This window comes from Pseudophryne corroboree, chromosome 9 (genome assembly GCF_028390025.1).
Source record: "Pseudophryne corroboree isolate aPseCor3 chromosome 9, aPseCor3.hap2, whole genome shotgun sequence".
NCBI classification, from domain to species: Eukaryota; Metazoa; Chordata; class Amphibia; order Anura; family Myobatrachidae; genus Pseudophryne; species Pseudophryne corroboree.
In genome coordinates, this window is record NC_086452.1 from 121,214,392 (window position 1) to 121,234,520 (window position 20,129).

A 20,129-nucleotide genomic window follows, 5' to 3' on the forward strand; every position below is an offset into this window, starting at 1 on the left:
CCACGACCTGCTGCTCCTGACGTTCCCAAAGAACGTATGGAATTGTCTGACACTGATGTAGGCGGTTGAAGCCCGCTTATGACGTTCACTAGAACGTTTGGAATGGTCTGACCCTGATGTAGGCGTTGGTCTGACACTGATGTAGGCGGTTGAAGCCCGCTTATGACGTTCACTAGAACGTTTGGAATTGTCTGACCCAGATGTAGGCGTTGTAGCCTATTATGAAGCTAAGCCTGACGTATGACATAAGGACTGCTTGGAAGCTTGTAAAGCCATCTTCACTACATTATAGAGAACAATGTGTCTGTTCTACGTACAATTGTTTGGGTCACAGAAACGCGTAGTGCGCGTACCACATTCAAAGTAACTTAAGTTCTCGAACCTAATGATAACCAAGGAACTACATTAATTAATTGATGCAGGACATTATACGATCTTTGACTGGAACACGGAATTTGTGCGAAGTTCCGCCCTATGGCCATAAAACACCAGATTTGGGGCCTTGTCATGCAAGCCACCCTATGTTAAAACACGCCTTGCTGAGAGGCTAAGACTAAGAGAAAAGTGTTTACCAATTGATAAACGTAACATCCACTTGTTGTAAGAATTCAACAAATGAAGACTGTAAATAAAAAAACCTAAAACCAGATCACGTCCCATGGCGCTGTAGGTGGTAAAACCAGATCACGTCCCATGGCGCTGGTATAAAAGGACGTCGTCTGAGGACACCGTGCAGGAAAGTGTGTACAATCGGCAAAGGAGCCAAACACCTTTGCAGGTAAACTGACATGCAGAGACCTGCACCTTGAGTGTAGAATATAATCCTTCACCAAACCCAGTCTGTAAAAATATTAAAAGACGGGATAACTTGAAAATGATGTTGGAAACTTCTGAGCGTCACACCAACCTATAGAGGCACGCTAAACCTTGTGATAATGAGCTGCCATACTGGCTTCCCAGCCCCTAACATGGTTTGTATACCAGATTCTGGAAAGCCATCCGTTCTTGAGAGCGCTTTGAACAGCCACCCCGTCAAACGCTGCCGCGCTAAATCGGGGTAAAAGAACTGACCCTAGTGGGACAGGTCCGGACGTGGCGAGAGCGGTGAAGGATCGGCTGCGAGTAGTTCGCGGAGATCCAAGAATCATGGCCTCCGAGGCCAATGTGGCGCCACTAGTATGACTGTCATGGAGTCTTGTATGATCCATTTTAGTACCCGGGGAAGCAGCGTAACCGTTGTAACAGATTCACAACGCTGTACAGCCACGCGATCGTGAGAGCATCAGAGCATCTACAGCTGCTGCCTTCGGAGCCCTTGTACTGGACACATACTGGGATGGACACATACTTGGATGTTTTTTTTTTTTTATTTATTTGTTTTTGCGAGATGCCAATAGATACCCATGTGGGTAACTCCACCACTGGACCAACATCTGGAACACTTAAGAATTCAATGCTCAGTGTCCTGGAATAAGCTGCCTTCCAGCTGTTCACTCCCAGAATGAACATGGAGCAACTTGCCGCATGGTCATGCGACTTCGATTCCGTCCCTGATCGGTGATGTATGCGATCGCCGTTGTGTTGTCTGACCGCACTTGGACAGTCTGAGAACGGAGCATGTGGCCCACTTGCCGCAGCGCGTTTGACCGAAATCTCCGTGATTTGTGAAGTTAATCATTTGGGACCCCAGGTCCCCAACCTCTGAGACTCGCGTTCATATTTAGAATTATCCAATTCCAGACGCCGAACATTGTCCCTGCGGTAAAAATTATGTACTTGGAGCCACTAGAGTAGTGAAACTCTGGCCCTTAGAGACAACCGTACTATTTGATGAACTTGTAGGAGCGTGCAAGAACTTCCAGGTGAAAATTACCTGAGTGACTCCTTGCGAAGTAGAGTGCGTCGAAAGACGTCACTCTCCTTGGCAAAAGGCCAAACGGATCAAAACCGTCCGTGGCTTGCGTACGAACTGTACGTGATGACGAACAGTTTGTGTGGTATGTTCCGGCAGGTAAATCCGTGTAATCACGGAATTATCCCTATGCATGAGTCCGTTGTTACGGAATGAGGCTTGATATCTCTAGGTTAACAATCTAACCGTGCTGAACGACACCCTTGTACGTAAGGGCCGTTGCATGACGAAGTTTTGAGACGGAGCTTTAATGAGCAGATCTGCAAAACACTGAACTGTTATCACTTCCAGGGATGAGCTATCACGATAGCCATTACTTGTGACAACCCTAGGCGCCATACGAAGCCAAAACGGTAGCGCTTGAAAACGATAATGGTTTTTACTGCCAACTTAAGTAGGCCTGATGCGTCTAAGTACTTATTCTTGTTGAAATCCAGAATCACTGTGATTTTCAACCTGTAGTCACCAACTGCAGGTATTCATGAATGTGTAGTATAAGCGACGCCCTGATTGACCTGAAGGGTCAGTATCGGACTGACAGATTCAGCCAGCTTTGGAACTACCCCAAACTGGAATAATGTTGTTGACTGCAGTCAAAGTGCTCAATCTACTAGAGCTTGTATGGCGGTGTGCAGAACCGCATATTATGACCCAGGCAGACCCGTCTTGCAAATTGCAATGGTGGAAAACAAGCAACCTTTTTCTGGTAAACTGCGAACCCAAAAATTGTGGATCCCCCAACTGTGGATGCCCACAACTGACGATCGGCGATGGCCTAGAAACTCATTCTAGCCCTGGCTTTTCAGTGGCTTAGCTGTAAACGCCACTGAACCCTGGTTAAATATGCGTGGAAGTAGGTGGCAGCACTTTAACCGTATATTGACGACAATCAGACAAGTAGAGGTTATCGAAAACCACGTTCACTACCACCTGACCCGCCTGTGGCTGTTTCTGTAGCACGGGCCCGAAAGGACCGAGATGTAACGACTATATCCTGAATCTATTTATTCAGGAATTTGTCCAAGACAGGACGAAACATGTGGGCAGCGTAAGGTAATGTTTCTATTCTCGTTTAGAAACGGACACCGTCCTGTTAAGCACGTAGCGGGAAAAAAAAACACGTCGTGCCGCACTAGTGAAACTGAAAAGCGAGAACTAAACTGGCTGACGTCCACAGAAACTGTACCTAGTTATTGAGCAGATCCACAAGTGTGATCAGCCTGAAGCGTAAGGTGTGCTTCTTGTAGGACAAACGTGAACGGTTTTGCCATGCAACCCCTGCCCTGTTAAGCCGAAACCGGGCCCAAACCAGGTTAAACAACAGCTCTACTGCTGTATACTGTAGGACACACTGCGACGGGTATCTCTGAAACTGTCAAATTAGAAAACAATAATAACAATTGTTCACAGTCAGTATATACGCCAGCCTCCCCCAACGAGGAACGGCAATAGTGCGTATGTGCAGTCTTATTTGTCCGACGGACTCTGCAGCGAAGCTGCTATGTCTTAGCCTTACTCCTAATGTACACGGACAAACAAGTACAGAAGGATAGACCAGTACCGTGACTTAGTACCACGTAAATAAAGTGTGTATTAATCTACATTACAGCACACGTGTTCATCTTGTGCTGTACAAAACCAAGAAAATAAAATTCCTAACAACACCCCGGCTCCTCTAGAGGCCGAGTGTTGTAGGGCAGCAACTTCCTGGGAAGAACCAGGAAGTAATGTTAAAATGGTGCCCGGCCATGTGCTTGCTTAATGCAAGATTGCCGATACACCAAGTTCTATATATATATATATATATATATATATATATATATAAACACAGATATATATTAATACATGCACATGTATATACACAGACACTGTATACTATCAGTGTGTAAACACACAAACACATATACACACACACACACATTATATATATATATATATATAATAAGAATTTACTTACCGATAATTCTATTTCTCGGAGTCCGTAGTGGATGCTGGGGTTCCTGAAAGGACCATGGGGAATAGCGGCTCCGCAGGAGACAGGGCACAAAAAAGTAAAGCTTTACTAGGTCAGGTGGTGTGCACTGGCTCCTCCCCCCATGACCCTCCTCCAGACTCCAGTTAGGTACTGTGCCCGGACGAGCATACACAATAAGGGAGGCATTTTGAATCCCGGGTAAGACTCATACCAGCCACACCAATCACACCGTACAACTTGTGATCTAAACCCAGTTAACAGTATGACAACAGAAAGGGCCTCTTAAAGATGGCTCCTTAACAATAACCCGAATTAGTTAACAATAACTATGTACAAGTATTGCAGATAATCCGCACTTGGGATGGGCGCCCAGCATCCACTACGGACTCCGAGAAATAGAATTATCGGTAAGTAAATTCTTATTTTCTCTATCGTCCTAAGTGGATGCTGGGGTTCCTGAAAGGACCATGGGGATTATACCAAAGCTCCCAAACGGGCGGGAGAGTGCGGATGACTCTGCAGCACCGAATGAGAGAACTCCAGGTCCTCCTTTGCCAGGGTATCAAATTTGTAAAATTTTACAAACGTGTTCTCCCCCAACCACGTAGCTGCTCGGCAGAGTTGTAATGCCGAGACCCCTCGGGCAGCCGCCCAAGATGAGCCCACCTTCCTTGTGGAGTGGGCTTTTACAGTTTTAGGCTGTGGCAGGCCTGCCACAGAATGTGCAAGTTGAATTGTGTTACAAATCCAACGAGCAATCGACTGCTTAGAAGCAGGTGCGCCCAACTTGTTGGGTGCATACAATATAAACAGCGAGTCAGATTTTCTGACTCCAGCCGTCCTTGCAATGTATATTTTTAAGGCTCTGACAACGTCCAACAACTTGGAGTCCTCCAAGTCGCTAGTGGCCGCAGGCACCACAATAGGTTGGTTCAGATGAAATGCTGATACCACTTTAGGGAGAAAATGCGGACGAGTCCGCAGTTCTGCCCTATCCGAATGGAAGATTAGATAAGGACTTTTATAAGATAAAGCCGCCAATTCAGATACTCTCCTGGCAGAGGCCAGGGCTAGTAACATAGTCACTTTCAATGTGAGATATTTCAAATCCACCTTTTTCAATGGTTCAAACCAATGGGATTTGAGGAAATCTAAAACTACATTTAGATCCCACGGTGCCACCGGAGGCACCACAGGAGGCTGTATATGCAGTACTCCCTTGACAAAAGTCTGGACCTCAGGGACAGAGGCCAATTCTTTTTGGAAGAATATTGACAGGGCCGAAATTTGAACCTTAATGGATCCCAATTTGAGACCCATAGATAATCCTGATTGCAGGAAATGTAGGAAACGACCCAGTTGGAATTCCTCCGTCGGAACCCTCCGATCCTCGCACCACGCTACATATTTTCGCCAAATGCGGTGATAATGTTTCACGGTGACTTCCTTCCGTGCCTTAATCAAGGTAGGAATGACTTCTTCTGGAATGCCTTTCCCTTTTAGGATCTGGCGTTCAACCGCCATGCCGTCAAACGCAGCCGCGGTAAGTCTTGAAAAAGACAGGGACCCTGCTGTAGCAGGTCCCTTCTCAGAGGTAGAGGCCACGGTTCGTCCGTGAGCATCTCTTGAAGTTCCGGATACCAAGTCCTTCTCGGCCAATCCGGAACCACTAGTATTGTTCTTACTCTTCTTTGCCGTATGATCTTCAATACCTTTGGTATGAGCGGCAGAGGAGGAAACACATACACTGACTGGTACACCCAAGGAGTTACCAGTGCGTCCACAGCTATTGCCTGTGGATCTCTTGACCTGGCGCAATATTTGTCCAGTTTCTTGTTGAGGCGAGACGCCATCATGTCTACAATTGGTCTTTCCCAACGGTCTATTAACATGTTGAAGACTTCTGGATGTAGACCCCACTCTCCCGGATGAAGATCGTGTCTGCTGAGGAAGTCTGCTTCCCAGTTGTCCACGCCCGGGATGAACACTGCTGACAGTGCTATCACGTGATTCTCCGCCCAGCGAAGAATCTTGGCAGCTTCTGCCATTGCACTCCTGCTTCTTGTGCCGCCCTGCCTGTTTACATGGGCGACCGCCGTGATGTTGTCCGACTGAATCCACACCGGCTTTCCTTGCAGGAGAAGTTCCGCCTGGCTTAGAGCATTGTAGATTGCTCTTAGTTCCAGAATGTTTATGTGAAGAGACTTTTCCAGACTCGTCCATACTCCCTGGAAGTTTCTTCCTTGTGTGACTGCTCCCCAGCCTCTCAGGCTGGCGTCCGTGGTCACCAGGATCCAATCCTGAATGCCGAATCTGCGGCCTTCTAATAGGTGAGCCTTCTGCAACCACCACAGAAGTGACACCCTTGTCTTTGGTGACAGGGTTATTCGCAGGTGCATCTGCAGATGCGACCCTGACCATTTGTCCAACAGATCCCTTTGGAATATTCTTGCATGGAATCTGCCGAATGGAATTGCTTCGTAAGAAGCCACCATTTTTCCCAGGACTCTTGTGCATTGATGTACTGACACTTTTCCTGGTTTTAGGAGGTTCCTGACCAGATCGGATAACTCCTTGGCTTTTTCCTCTGGAAGGAAAACCTTTTTCTGAACCGTGTCCAGAATCATTCCTAGGAACAGCAGACGAGTTGTCGGGATTAAATGGGATTTTGGAATATTCAGAATCCACCCGTGTTGTCTTAGCACCTCTTGAGATAGTGCTAAAGCTGTCTCCAGCTGTTCTCTGGACCTTGCCCTTATTAGGAGATCGTCCAAGTATGGGATAACTAATACGCCTTTTCTTCGAAGAAGAATCATCATCTCGGCCATTACCTTGGTAAAGACCCGAGGCGCCGTGGACAATCCGAACGGCAGCGTCTGAAACTGATAGTGACAGTTTTGAACAATGAACCTGAGGTACCCCTGGTGTGCGGGGTAAATCGGAACGTGTAGATACGCATCCTTGATGTCCAAGGATACCATAAAGTCCCCTTCTTCCAGGTTCGCTATCACTGCTCTGAGTGACTCCATCTTGAACTTGAACTTTTTTATGTAGAGGTTCAAGGACTTCAGATTTAGAATAGGCCTTACCGAGCCATCCGGCTTCGGTACCACAAATAGAGTGGAATAATACCCCTTTCCTTGTTGTAATAGGGGTACTTTGACTATCACCTGCTGAGCGTACAGCTTGTGAATGGCTTCCAACACCCTCTCCCTTTCGGAAGAGACGGTTGGTAAGGCAGACTTCAGGAAACGATGAGGAGGATCCGTCTCTAATTCCAACCTGTACCCCTGAGATATTATCTGCAGGATCCAGGGGTCTACCTGCGAGTGAGCCCACTGCGCGCTGTAATTTTTGAGACGGCCCCCCACTGTCCCCGAGTCCGCTTGAGAGGCCCCAGCGTCATGCTGAGGTTTTTGCAGGAGCCGGGGAGGGCTTCTGTTCCTGGGAAGGAGCTGCCTGTTGGTGTCTCTTCCCTCTTCCTCTGCCTCGTGGCAGGTACGACAAGCCCTTTGCTCTCTTATTTTTGTAGGAGCGAAAAGGCTGCGGTTGAAAGGTCGGTGCCTTTCTCTGTTGGGGAGTGACTTGAGGTAAAAAAGTGGATTTCCCGGCAGTAGCCGTGGCCACCAAGTCTGATAGACCAACTCCAAATAACTCCTCCCCTTTATACGGCAAAACCTCCATGTGACGTTTTGAATCCGCATCGCCTGTCCACTGTCGTGTCCATAAGGCTCTTCTGGCTGAAATGGACATAGCACTCACCCGAGATGCCAGTGTGCAAATATCCCTCTGTGCATCACGCATATAGATAAATGCATCCTTTATTTGTTCTAACGACAGTAAAACATTGTCCCTATCTAGGGTATCAATATTTTCAATCAGGGATTCTGACCAAACTACTCCAGCACTGCACATCCAGGCAGTTGCTATAGCTGGTCGTAGTATAACACCTGCATGTGTGTATATATTCTTTTGAATAACTTCCATCTTTCTATCTGATGGATCCTTAAGTGCGGCCGTCTCAGGAGAGGGTAACGCCACTTGTTTGGATAAGCGTGTGAGCGCCTTGTCCACCTTAGGGGGTGTTTCCCAGCGCGCCCTAACCTCTGGCGGGAAAGGGTATAATGCCAATAACTTTTTTGAAATTATCAACTTTTTATCAGGAGCAACCCACGCTTCATCACACACGTCATTTAATTCTTCTGATTCAGGAAAAACTGTTTGTAGTTTTTTCACACCATACATAATACCCTGTTTTACGGTATCTGTAGTATCAGCTAAATGTAACGTCTCCTTCATTGCCAAAATCATATAACGTGTGGCCCTACTGGAAAATACGTTTGAATTTCTACCGTCGTCACTGGAATCAGTGCCCGTGTCTGGGTCTGTGTCGACCGACTGAGGCAAAGGGCGTTTTACAGCCCCTGACGGTGTTTGAGGCGCCTGGACAGGCATTAATTGATTGTCCGGCCGCCTCATGTCCTCAACTGACTGTTTAAGGGAAGATAAACCATCACGTAATTCCACAAATAAAGGCATCCATTCTGGTGTCGACCCCCTGGGGGGTGACATCTGCATATTTGGCAATTGCTCCGCCTCCACACCAATATCGTCCTCATACATGTCGACACCACGTACCGACACACACCGCAAACTCACAGGGAATGCTCTAATGAAGACAGGACCCACTAGCCCTTTTGGGGAGACAGAGGGAGAGTCTGCCAGCACACACCACAAAGCGCTATATATACAAGGGATATCCTTATATTAAGTGCTCCCTTATAGCTGCTTTAATATATATATATATATAGCCATTAATGTGCCCCCCCTCTCTGTTTTACCCTGTTTCTGTAGTGCAGTGCAGGGGAGAGACCTGGGAGCCGTTCTGACCAGCGGAGCTGTGACAGAAAATGGCGCCGTGTGCTGAGGAGATAGGCCCCGCCCCTTTTTCGGCGGGTTCTTCTCCCGCTATTTTTCCAGTCAGGCAGGGGTTAAATATCTCCATATAGCCCCTATGGGCTATATGTGAGGTATTTTTAGCCTTGTATAAGGTTTATATTTGCCTCTCAGAGCGCCCCCCCCCAGCGCTCTGCACCCTCAGTGACTGCCCAGTGAAGTGTGCTGAGAGGAAAATGGCGCACAGCTGCAGTGCTGTGCGCTACCTTATGAAGACTGAGGAGTCTTCAGCCGCCGGTTTCCGGACCTCTTCACGCTTCAGCATCTGCAAGGGGGTCGGCGGCGCGGCTCCGGGACCGGACTCCACGGCTGGGCCTGTGTTCGATCCCTCTGGAGCTAATGGTGTCCAGTAGCCAAGCAGCAAATCCACTCTGCATGCAGGTGAGTTTACTACTTTCCCCCTAAGTCCCACGTTGCAGTGATCCTGTTGCCAGCAGGACTCACTGTAAAGAAAAAAAAACCTAAACTAAACTTTCTCTAAGCAGCTCTTTAGGAGAGCCACCTAGATTGCACCCTTCTCGTTCGGGCACAAAATCTAACTGGAGTCTGGAGGAGGGTCATGGGGGGAGGAGCCAGTGCACACCACCTGACCTAGTAAAGCTTTACTTTTTTGTGCCCTGTCTCCTGCGGAGCCGCTATTCCCCATGGTCCTTTCAGGAACCCCAGCATCCACTTAGGACGATAGAGAAATATATATATATATACACAACAGTTATATTGTATATGTAACAGAGACTCTGATATTGGCCACATATATATATATATATATATATATATACACACAACAGTTATATTGTATATATAAACACATACAGTCCCCCCATAATGGGCGGCAGCGTGAGCTGACCGCCCGCAATAGACAGAAAAAGTAAGTAAGTGAGCGGCGGCAGTGAGAGCTGCCTACCGCTCAGTACCTGCACCACCTGCGGAGACCATGACGGGACTTTTCTGTAAGCGCCGTCCTGCGTCCTTGTGCAGCCCGTGGCTGCAATCAGCTGCGCTGATTTTGATCAATGGCGGGGCCCTTTGTATGAGCGCCGGCAGACCATCTGCTGCTAATGCAGCACCAATGATCCCTAACCCGAACTTGTCTGATAAGTTGGGAAGGGATCAGGTAGAAAACTTGAAGAATCGCAGGACATTCAGTCCTCAGTACCTTCCGCTAGAGGCACAGAAAAATACTGAAGGCTCTATGGGATTATGGAGGGGATGGCCAGTTACTAATTTAAATATTTAAATATGTGCCATTTCCGGCTACGCCCAGTCCATAACCCAAGAGTACTCCAGTGACCCCTAGTGGATGAAAAAGAAATAATGGTCAATCAGCATGTGAGGTTTATTTACTAAGCAGCTTATAAGTCACTGCTTCCCAGCATGTTGAGCCCAAAATGTAAAAGGCCATCCCATGTTTTGTTATTAAAAGCATTCACCTTTTAAATGTAGGTGTTAAACAAGCAGGTAAGCTTGCTTAGTAAATAAATCCCAGTAATACTGTCACATAGCAAAGGAAAGGGGATGGTCTGGGGCTCTCTTTTCTGAATGCAGAGTCAGCAGCTTGCACAGAGTGACTGGAGCTTATAATAAGAAGACAACCACAGCTTTTTTCAGCACCATGCAAAACCCTCTGGCCTACACCTAGTTGGTCAGGGGTTCATCATACAGGAAGATAATGACCCAAAACATACCTCTTGACTACATCAGAACTACCTTCAAGGAAAACATGATGGTAGGCTTCATATCATGGATTGGCCAGCAGTGGCTTCAGACTATTATATCCCACCAAGGCAGTTTGGGATTTACTGGACCAAAGAGTGAAAGTAAAGCAACCTACAAGTGCACAACACATTTGTGGGACCTCTGCAACAATTTAAAAGGCCATATGATTTTACTAGCAAAACACAGCTAGTAGAAACATTGCCCTTTTAAATTTTGAGTAAAAAATAAATGATCAGAAGTACCTGGTTTTAATACCAAACGCTTAGTAAATAGATCATCTAGGCTGATTTACATGACAGGGCTGCCAATTGTTGGCTGAGACTATATCCAACAAGAATTCCATATTCTAAGAAAGACAGTGCATCTTTACTGAGACCAGTGGCTCAAACGGAGTCTTCTGATCACCAAAAGGGAATTTAATCCAAAGGGGTAAGAGCCAGGACATAAGGTGTTAACCCAAAGAATGAAGGTGTGAACTTCCAAAATGGAGACCAGTTTCTGGTGAAACAAAACATAAATGGCTAAAAATATATGACACTTGATGCGTGATAGTTGAAGCCGCTCATCTAAGCCAACCTGCAAAAAAGAAAAGGGGATCAGTATACTGAAATGGAAAGCAAGCATTCCCCAGTGTTCACATAAGATCATATATGCTTTACACACCCGATGGTAGATCCTAACTGTAGAAGGCTTTCGAGTCCTAAAGCATAATCTGGATCACAGAACTAGAAAGACTTCTAGTGACATGCCATCAAAACCATGTGATTCAAACCCAGCCCAGCGGAAGAAACGTCTCTTCTTAGAGGAGGATGCCAAGGTTATATTAACATAGGCTGAAAAATCACATACATGCCTTCCTCGGCCCATCTGGTGCGATCTGGATGTTGTGAACTCTTTTCTATAAATAGAAGGGAGTCTTTTTCAGCAGGCTGGGTGAGAGAAGATTCCATTCCTGCATCCAGCTTCTGAGTGGACCAGTGAAATGTCTCTCTGTCCAATAGAGGATAGGCCCTGGACCATCAATCCAGAATCTGAGACTTAAGAGACCATGAATGGACCAGTACAAATGGCATGATCTCAGCAAGAGCCACCCAGTCTACACACCAACTGCATACAAAGGAGAATAGAAACCTCTCTAATACATAACTGAGCTTTCGCATGACGCTACAGGGTTCAAATTTTGAACCCTGGAATGCCCTCTGGCTCTTAGTGTCAAACAAGAGGTACAGAACAACCATAAAATCCCTGATAACCCTCTCCATGAATAAATGGGTGAACAGTGTGAAGCTCAGATCTGGATGAAAGAAAAGATCCACCTTTCACACAAGAAAAGGTTTCAACTGAACCCCCAACCCTCACTGCGAATCTAGAGCCTGACTGATGCCCCCTGGAAGTAGACTAGATTGCTAGATTCTATATGGAGTGAGCTCACATCTAGAAGAGCATCCTCAATGTATACAGAAGCTTCCTTAGGTGGGTATCCAATTACCTGCGGCCATTTATCACAGGTAATTGCATCACCTGGGCAATCCAATTAGCCCTGATACGCTGGCATGTGCCGCGTTTTAAGCATGCAAAACCAAATCCCTGAAAAAAGCCTAATGTTTTATCGTGGCTAATTAGATTCCCCTCCCCCCCTTATCTGGTGCACCAAAGTCAGAAGATCAACCAGAGAAACATTTGTTTAAATGCCATAAGGCAATTAGTTCATCCAAGATTCAATTAATTTTTTAACCCATGCCCTTACTAAAACTAGTTTAAGAGAAGCCCCGCCACACCAAAGGTACAGTATCTTTGACAATGGTCACATTTCTGTCCATGCTGTTGTTTAAGGTGAACTAGTGGCAGGAATGCCATAGAATTGATGAGTCTTGCTGAAGGGGCATCCGCTATAGGAGCATCCTTACCATTCTGCTGGCACCTGAAACTATTCATCTGGCTCTAGCCAAGCCTTCCCCAAAACCCACAAAAAAGGGAAAGCAAAAAGAAAAGAGTCTGTTTTCTATGCACTTAAATAAGAAAGAAAAGACCACTGCTAAGGAATCACTGGCTCCGGTATATTGAGAGTCTGACAGCCTAAACAACCAGATCTTTCACACCCTGGCTGGTAGGAAAATCTTCCCAACCACAAAATTCTGGAATTTTCTCTTCAAACTTGTGAGGAGCCTGCAGAATCATATCGCCAACAGAATAAGTAACCAAGAAATGGGTTGGTGAATTTTAGGGTGTAAGGCTGATGGATAATCATTTAACCTAAGTAAAAACATACTTCAGACTTAATAAAAAACAAGTCCCTATTAAATGGGAAGGAGGGACGTTACTAAGCTGTAACCTGAGCTATTTTGTAAAGCTATTTTTGCAACACAGGAAACTTTTCCTCTTTGTTTGGTTAGGGGGGAAATGATGCCTTCCAAGAACCCTGCCAAAGGTCTTCGGAGCCTTAGAACAGATCTCTGTGACCAGGGTTGAAGAAAGCAGGCCAGCACTACCTGTAGAAAAGCTCTGACTGCACTTACCTTCTAGACCCAGGATCTGTCTTTTTACGCACTGTACACTTAAATCCAGGATCCCGGGACAAGTTTGACATGCTCCTCAGTAACCCCTCTGGAGTCCTTCCTAAGGGTGCAGCTGACACTTGTGGCAACTCCTAAAAACTGACCATACCACTTCGAGTGCCAAAGAAAATAAAATCAGCAATATTACAGAGCAGCCAACACCTGTCTCTCTCCACAGGCATTTAATCTAAATAAGCTCTTACTGGAAAAAGTAGGGGTACAGTATATAAGGGAGGCAGAATAAGTTCATTATTTTAACTTGTTAAGTGTCTTCTCAAGTGCCCAGCCTCTATACCCCCAAGTTCTATGCAAGATTAAAATCGTTAACACTATAGTAAATATATATATTTTCTTAACTAAACCATTCATTTGGTGGTCTCAGATAGCAATACTAAGAAATTACAGAACATAAATAAAGTAACGCTCAACAGTTTTATACATTTAATTTTTTTTTAGCACAGTTGTAAATTCTTACTTGAGGAATCGCAGCCAGCATCTTTTTACAGTGGCTACATTGCCAAAGTCAGGATAGTACACTTGAATTTCTGTAGAACTGATGACAAGGTGGACAATTACCCTGTACCACCACACATCGCCAGGCACGCAGACAGCGAAGATATCCCCAACAGAGATGTAATCATCAGGTACCACATAGCGACTGGACACATGCTCACTTGAATAGCAGCATCTAAAAAGGCAATAAAATCTGGTTAATTTTCCACAAGACTTGTCAAGCCGGCAAAAATATATATTAAAATTTTTAAGATACTACTGTACAGAAACATGTCTTTCCATGCGTAACACAAGTCAGCATTTTATTTCATGGGCACCGAGTTTCTCTAATCCAATCAACCAGATTTGAATTCAGAGCTCAGCAGGGAAGGGGTTAACAACCTTTATTAAAATAATTACAAAACAATAATGAAGAGAAAACTTCATATAATTATTTGCATTGGACAAATATGATACATTATAAAATGGATGGTTCAAACAAGGTATTTGAAGGGGATCTGTTCATTAGGTCAACTGCACTTAGGTTGACACTAATTAGGTCGACATGGTCTATAGATCAACATGGTCACTAGGTTGACATGGAAAAGGCAGACATGGGAAAAGGTCGACATGAGTTTAAAAAAAATATTCTTTTCTTTGAACTTTTTCATACTTTACGATCCACGTGGACTACGATTGGGAATTGTAACCTGTGCAGAGCACAGCGGTAGCACTAATTGGGGTTCCCGGTCACTTTGCAAAGAAAACGACACAAAAAAAATGTAAAAAACTCATGTCGACCTTTTTTCATGTCGCCCTAATGACTGTGTCAACCTATTTCAGGTGTCGCCGTAGTCGCTGTTGACCAATAGTGGTCGACCTAGGTACTGTCGACCCTATGATCCACACCCAGTTGAAGATGGCAGGTTTCCTTGTAAAGTAAAACATTTGTTACAGATCAATGTGAAAAGTACAGGGGATGGTCCCATGCACTAGAACTCGCTGGCTAATGCAGTGGTTCCCAAATCCATGGTTCTACACAGAGGGTTTAATCAAAATGCATGAGGTACTGATTAAGTCACCTATGCTCAAGCATGGATATCCTTAAAACTAGGACTGTTAGGGGGCCTTGAGGACAAAGTCTAGTAACCACTGGCTTAATGTAAATGATGTCAATTTATTCTGCAGCAGGACAACGATCCCAAACATACAGCCAAGGTCATTAAGAACTATCTTCAGCATAACGAAGAACAAAAAGTCATGGAAATGATGATATGGCCCCCATAGAGCCCTAATTTCAACATCGAGTCTGTCTGGGATTACATGAACAGACAGAAGGATTTGAGCAAGCCTACATCCACAGAAGATCTGTGGTTCATTCTCAAAGATGTTTAGAACAACCTCCCTGTAGAATTCCTTCAAAAACTGTGTACAAGTGTACCTAGAAGAACTGATGCCATTTTGAAGGCAAATGTGGTTATACTATATATTGATTTGATTTAGATTTCTCTTCTGTTCATTCACTTTGTGTTTTCACACATGCCTAAAACTTTTGCACAGATCTATATATAGAGAGTTATATTATTTCTCTTATACTGTATATTACAATTTAGCAAGAAAGAGCACAATAAAAACACAGCCCACATATGCTTTCCTAGTACTCCTTAAACTTAAGTTATGGTCTAATAATTACAGGGACAGACTTCCATTTATCAACTATTATTTAGAATCAACTTTGATACTGCAAAAAAGGAGATTTATGGTAGACTTACCATGGTTAAATGTTTCTGCGAGGTACACTTGTTTCCACAGGGAATAACATTGGGGTGTAGAGTTGGATCTTGAGCCGAGGCTTTGACTATTCTCAGGATGCACTGCACCGCCTCCTTTAATGCCCCGCCTCCAGGCACTGGAGCTCAGTTTTGTTAACCAGTCCAATGCAGTAGCAGGTAAGAGAGACGGTAGATGTTCCGCACATAGAACCACGTTCTCACGACAGGAGAAGGGACTAGTGGCTAATGCCACACAAACCCAAAAAGCTAAGTGCATCAGGGTGGGCGCCTTGTGGAAATCAGTGTACCTCGCAGAAAGATTTAACTATGGTAAGACTACCATAAATCTCCTTTTCTGCAGCAGGGTACATTGGTATTCCACAGGGAATAACATCGGGGATGTCCTAAAGCAGTTCCTCATGGGAGGGGACGCACTGTAGCAGGCACAAGAACCCGGCGTCCAAAGGAAGCTTCCTGGGAGGCAGAAGTATCAAAATCATAGAACCTGATGAACGTGTTCACCGAGTACCACGTAGCCGCCTTGCACAATTGTTCTACGAACGCGCCATGGTGGGCCACCCAAAAAGGTCCAACAGACCGAGTAGAATGGGCTTTAATAGCAGCAGGAGCTGGGAGCCCAGCCTGCGCATAGGCTTGTGCAATCACCATTCTAATCCATTTGGCCAAGGTTTGCATATTCGCAGGCCAGCCACATTTGTGAAAAACAAATAGTACAAAAAGGTAATCTGACCTCCTGATAGAGGCAGTCCTTTCCACATATATACGGAGAGCCCGTACCACATCCAAAGATCTTTCTTTGGAGGACACACCAGAAGAGATGAAGGCTGGAACCACAATCTCCTGGTTAAGGTGAAAAGAAGATACCACCTTAGGCAGATAACCAGGGCGAGGTCGCAGAAATGCCCGGTCACGTGAAAAATCAGAAAGGGTGGACGACAGGACAAAGCGCCTAAATCCGACACCCTCCTAGCAGAGGCAATAGCCAACAGAAACACGACCTTAAGCGTAAGGCATTTAAGGTCCACAGACTCAAGAGGTTCAAATGGAGACTCTTGTAGGGGATTCAGAACAACAGACAGATCCCACGGAGGCACAGGAGGGACATAGGGAGGCTGAATCCGTAGAACACCCTGAGTGAAAGTGTGAATGTCAGGAAAAGACGCAATTTTTCTCTGAAACCACACCGACAAGGCAGATATATGAACCTTGAGGGAAGCCAGACGAAGGCCCAAGTCTAGGCCCTGTTGTAGAAAAGCCAAAAGTCTGGAAGTTTTGAAAGTATATGCATCATAATTCTTAGCCGCACACCAGGTGAAGTAAGAATTCCAGACCCTGTAATAAATCCAAGCCGAAGCTGGTTTACGGGCTCTCAACATAGTTTGAATGACCGCCTCAGAGAACCCTTTTGCTTTCAGGAGAGATGCTTCAAGAGCCACGCCGTCAAAGCCAGTCTGGCCAGGTCCGGGTAGACACAAGGGACCTGAACGAGAAAGTATGGGCGTTGAAGTAGAAGAGGATGCTCTATCGAGAGACCCTGTAGGTCTGAGAACCAATGCCGTCTGGGACATGCTGGAGTAACTAGAAGTTGTATTCCTTCTTCCTGTTTGAACTTCCTTATTACCCTGGGCAGGAATGACACTGGAGGGAACACGTACGGCAGCCGAAAGTTCCATGGAATTGCCAGTGCATCCACGAACGCTGCTTGAGGATCCCTTGTCCTTGCTCCGAAGACGGGAACCTTGTGATTGTGTCGAGATGCCATCAGGTCTACATCTGGTAGGCCCCACTTGTACACTAGTAATTGAAAGACTTCTGGATGAAGACTTCACTCTCCGGCGTGCACGTCCTGACGACTGACGAAGTCCGCTACCCAGTTGAGGACTCCGGAATGAACACTGCCGATAAGGCTGGTAGATGGCTTTCCGCCCATTGAAGGATTTTTGACACTTCCATCATTGCCATGCAGCTTCGAGTGCCGCCTTGATGATTTATGTACGCCACCGTGGTGGTGTTGCCCGATTGTACTTGAACAGGCTTATTCTGTACCAGAGGCAGGGCCACTGTCAAAGCACTGAACACTGCCTACAATTTCAGAATGTTTATCGGGAGGAGAAATTCCTCCTTGGCCCACCGACCCTGGAGAGAGTGTTGCTCTTACACTGCGCCCCAACCCCACAGACTGGGGTCCGTAGTCAGTAGGACCCAGTTGGGTATCCAGAAGGGACGGCCCCTGCTCAACTGTTGGTCCTGTAGCCACCAGCTCAGTAACAGGCAAACCTCCGGCGTCAAGAAGATCATTTGAGACCTGATCCGTCCGATGAGGCAGGTCATCCTACTTGGAAATGATTAAGCTCTGCAGAAGGAGGGAATGAAATTGAGCATACTCCACCATGTCGAAAGCTGACACCATGAGGCCTAGTACTTGCATCGCCGAGTGTATCGACACTCTTGGGCGGGGACAAAAACAGTCTTTGGCTGTGTGTGTCCAGCAGTGCCTCCAGGTGCACCATGCTCCAAGCAGGGACCAACGATGACTTCTTCCAGTTGATGAGCCACCCATGGGCTTGTAGGAAGGTTACCGTCAGTCATAGATGACTGAGGACATCGTACTCAAACAGCAAACAAAAAATTTATTCATAAAAGTACAGAATAAAACATAGTACGTCTTTGTGATTTTACAGAGAACGTCTTCGGCTATATCCAGTTATAAATTCAGTTTTTAGTGTATTTCTTTGTTGAAACATGCGATACAGAAGTAGAACAACAGATCGACCTAACGCGTTTTGTCCCTATCGGACTTCATCAGCGGTACTTTATCAAAATGCTCAATGAATGATGTGAAGAAAATCTGATGAAATGTATAAACCGCTATTAAAACCAGGTTATCTGGATAGGATACCAGACTAATAACTAGTATAAAAAAATCTCAGCGTGATGTGGCTCTATTACGGAAAACAAATGTCCAGACACTAATATGTAGTATCTCAACGATAGTAAAAAATTACTGCTATGAAATGCAGATAAGTGTCTACCACTGAACTTTAGTACAGTAGATGTAGTAGAGCCTTCTGCACATATGATATAGGGACATGCAACAAGGGTGATGTGCTCCTCTCAGAGTTCAGTGAATAAGTTGAATAAGAGATTTTTCATACTAGTTATTAGACATACTATGTTTTATTCTGTACTTTTATGAATAAATTTTATTCTATGTAACTGAAAATTGTTTGTTTTTTTAAACTGATGTACTATTATTGAACCAGTACCATACACATACGTGCCCTGAGATCTGTTTGTTTACATAATTAAAAAAAAAAGGATTTTAATTACCTACCGGTAAATCCTTTTCTCGTAGTCCGTAGAGAATGCTAGGGTCCACATTAGTACCATGGGGTATAGATGGGTCCACTAGGAGCCATTGGCACTTTAAGAGTGTGGGCTGGCTCCTCCCTCTATGCCCCTCCTACCAGACTCAGTCTAGAAACTGTGCCCGAGGATACGGACATCTTCGAGAGAAGGATTTTACACAGATAGTGGTGAGATTCACACCAGCTCACACACATCAGCAACGACTGAACAATATTACTTACCAAGTAACGAAACAGAACTTACCAAGAACAAAGCAGTACTAAACTAAGTAACCACTGCAGGATCACGAAGCGCTGGGCAGGCGCCTAGCATCCTCTACGGACTACGAGAAAAGGATTTACCGGTAGGTAATTAAAATCCTATTTTCTCTTACGTCCTAGAGGATGCTGGGGTTCACATTAGTACCATGTGGATGTACCAAAGCTCCCAGAACGGGAGGGAGAGCACAGAGGCTCCTGCAGAACTGATTGACCAATCTTCAGGTCTTCAGCGGCCAAAGTATCGAACTTGTAGAAATTTGCAAACGTGTTTGACCCAGACCAAGTAGCCGCTCGGCAATGTTGTACTGCTAACACACCCCGGGCAGCCGCCCAGGAAAAACCCACCTTACGAGTAGAGTGGGCCTTAACAGACGAAGGACATGGCAAGCCTGCCATAGAATACGCATGCTGGATAGTGAACCTGATCCAGCAAGAGATCGTCCGCTTAGAAGCAGGACACCTAAGTTTCTTGGGATCATACAGGACAAACAGAGTCCGATTTTCTGCGAGGAGCAGTCCTCTTCACATAGATTTTCAGAGCCCTTACGACATCCAAGGACTTTGATGAAATTGAGGAGACTGGCACCACAATAGATTGGTTGATATGAAATGCCGACACAACCTTCGGAAGGAACTGCAGAAGCCAAGGCCAACAAAGTGGCAGCCTTCAAAGTGACCTCAACCTCCTTTAGAGGCTCAAACCAGACCGACTGGAGGAACTGCAACACCACGTTAAGATCCCAGGGCGCCGTAGGCGGCACGAAGGGAGGTTGGATGTGCAAAACTCCCTTCAAAAAAGTCAGAACCTCAGGGAGGGCAGCCAACTGTTTCTGAAAGAAAATTGATAGGGCTGAAATCTGGGCCTTTACGGATCTCAACCTCAGGCCCATATCCACACCTGCTTGCAGGAGGAGGAGAAAACGTCCCAGTTGAAACTCCACCGTAGGAAATTTCTTGGCTTCACACCAAGATACATACTTTTTCCAAATGCGATGATAGTGTTTAGACGTAACTCCTTTCCTAGCCTGTATCAGGGTAGGAATGACTTTGTTCGGAATGCCCTTCCCAGCTAGTATCTGGCGATCAACCTCCATGCCATCA

General features: G+C 45.6%; 1 protein-coding gene across 2 annotated transcripts in view; it reads right to left on the bottom strand.

The window, feature by feature from the left end:
- Window positions 1-20,129, bottom strand: part of TDRD5 (tudor domain containing 5) — a 602,913-nt gene that overhangs the window by 279,218 nt on the left and 303,566 nt on the right. For both annotated transcript variants that reach the window (XM_063939810.1, XM_063939811.1), the window contains exon 10: window positions 13,590-13,802. In XM_063939810.1, the coding sequence (XP_063795880.1) occupies window positions 13,590-13,802 (213 nt within the window). The remainder of the gene's footprint in view (window positions 1-13,589; window positions 13,803-20,129) is intronic.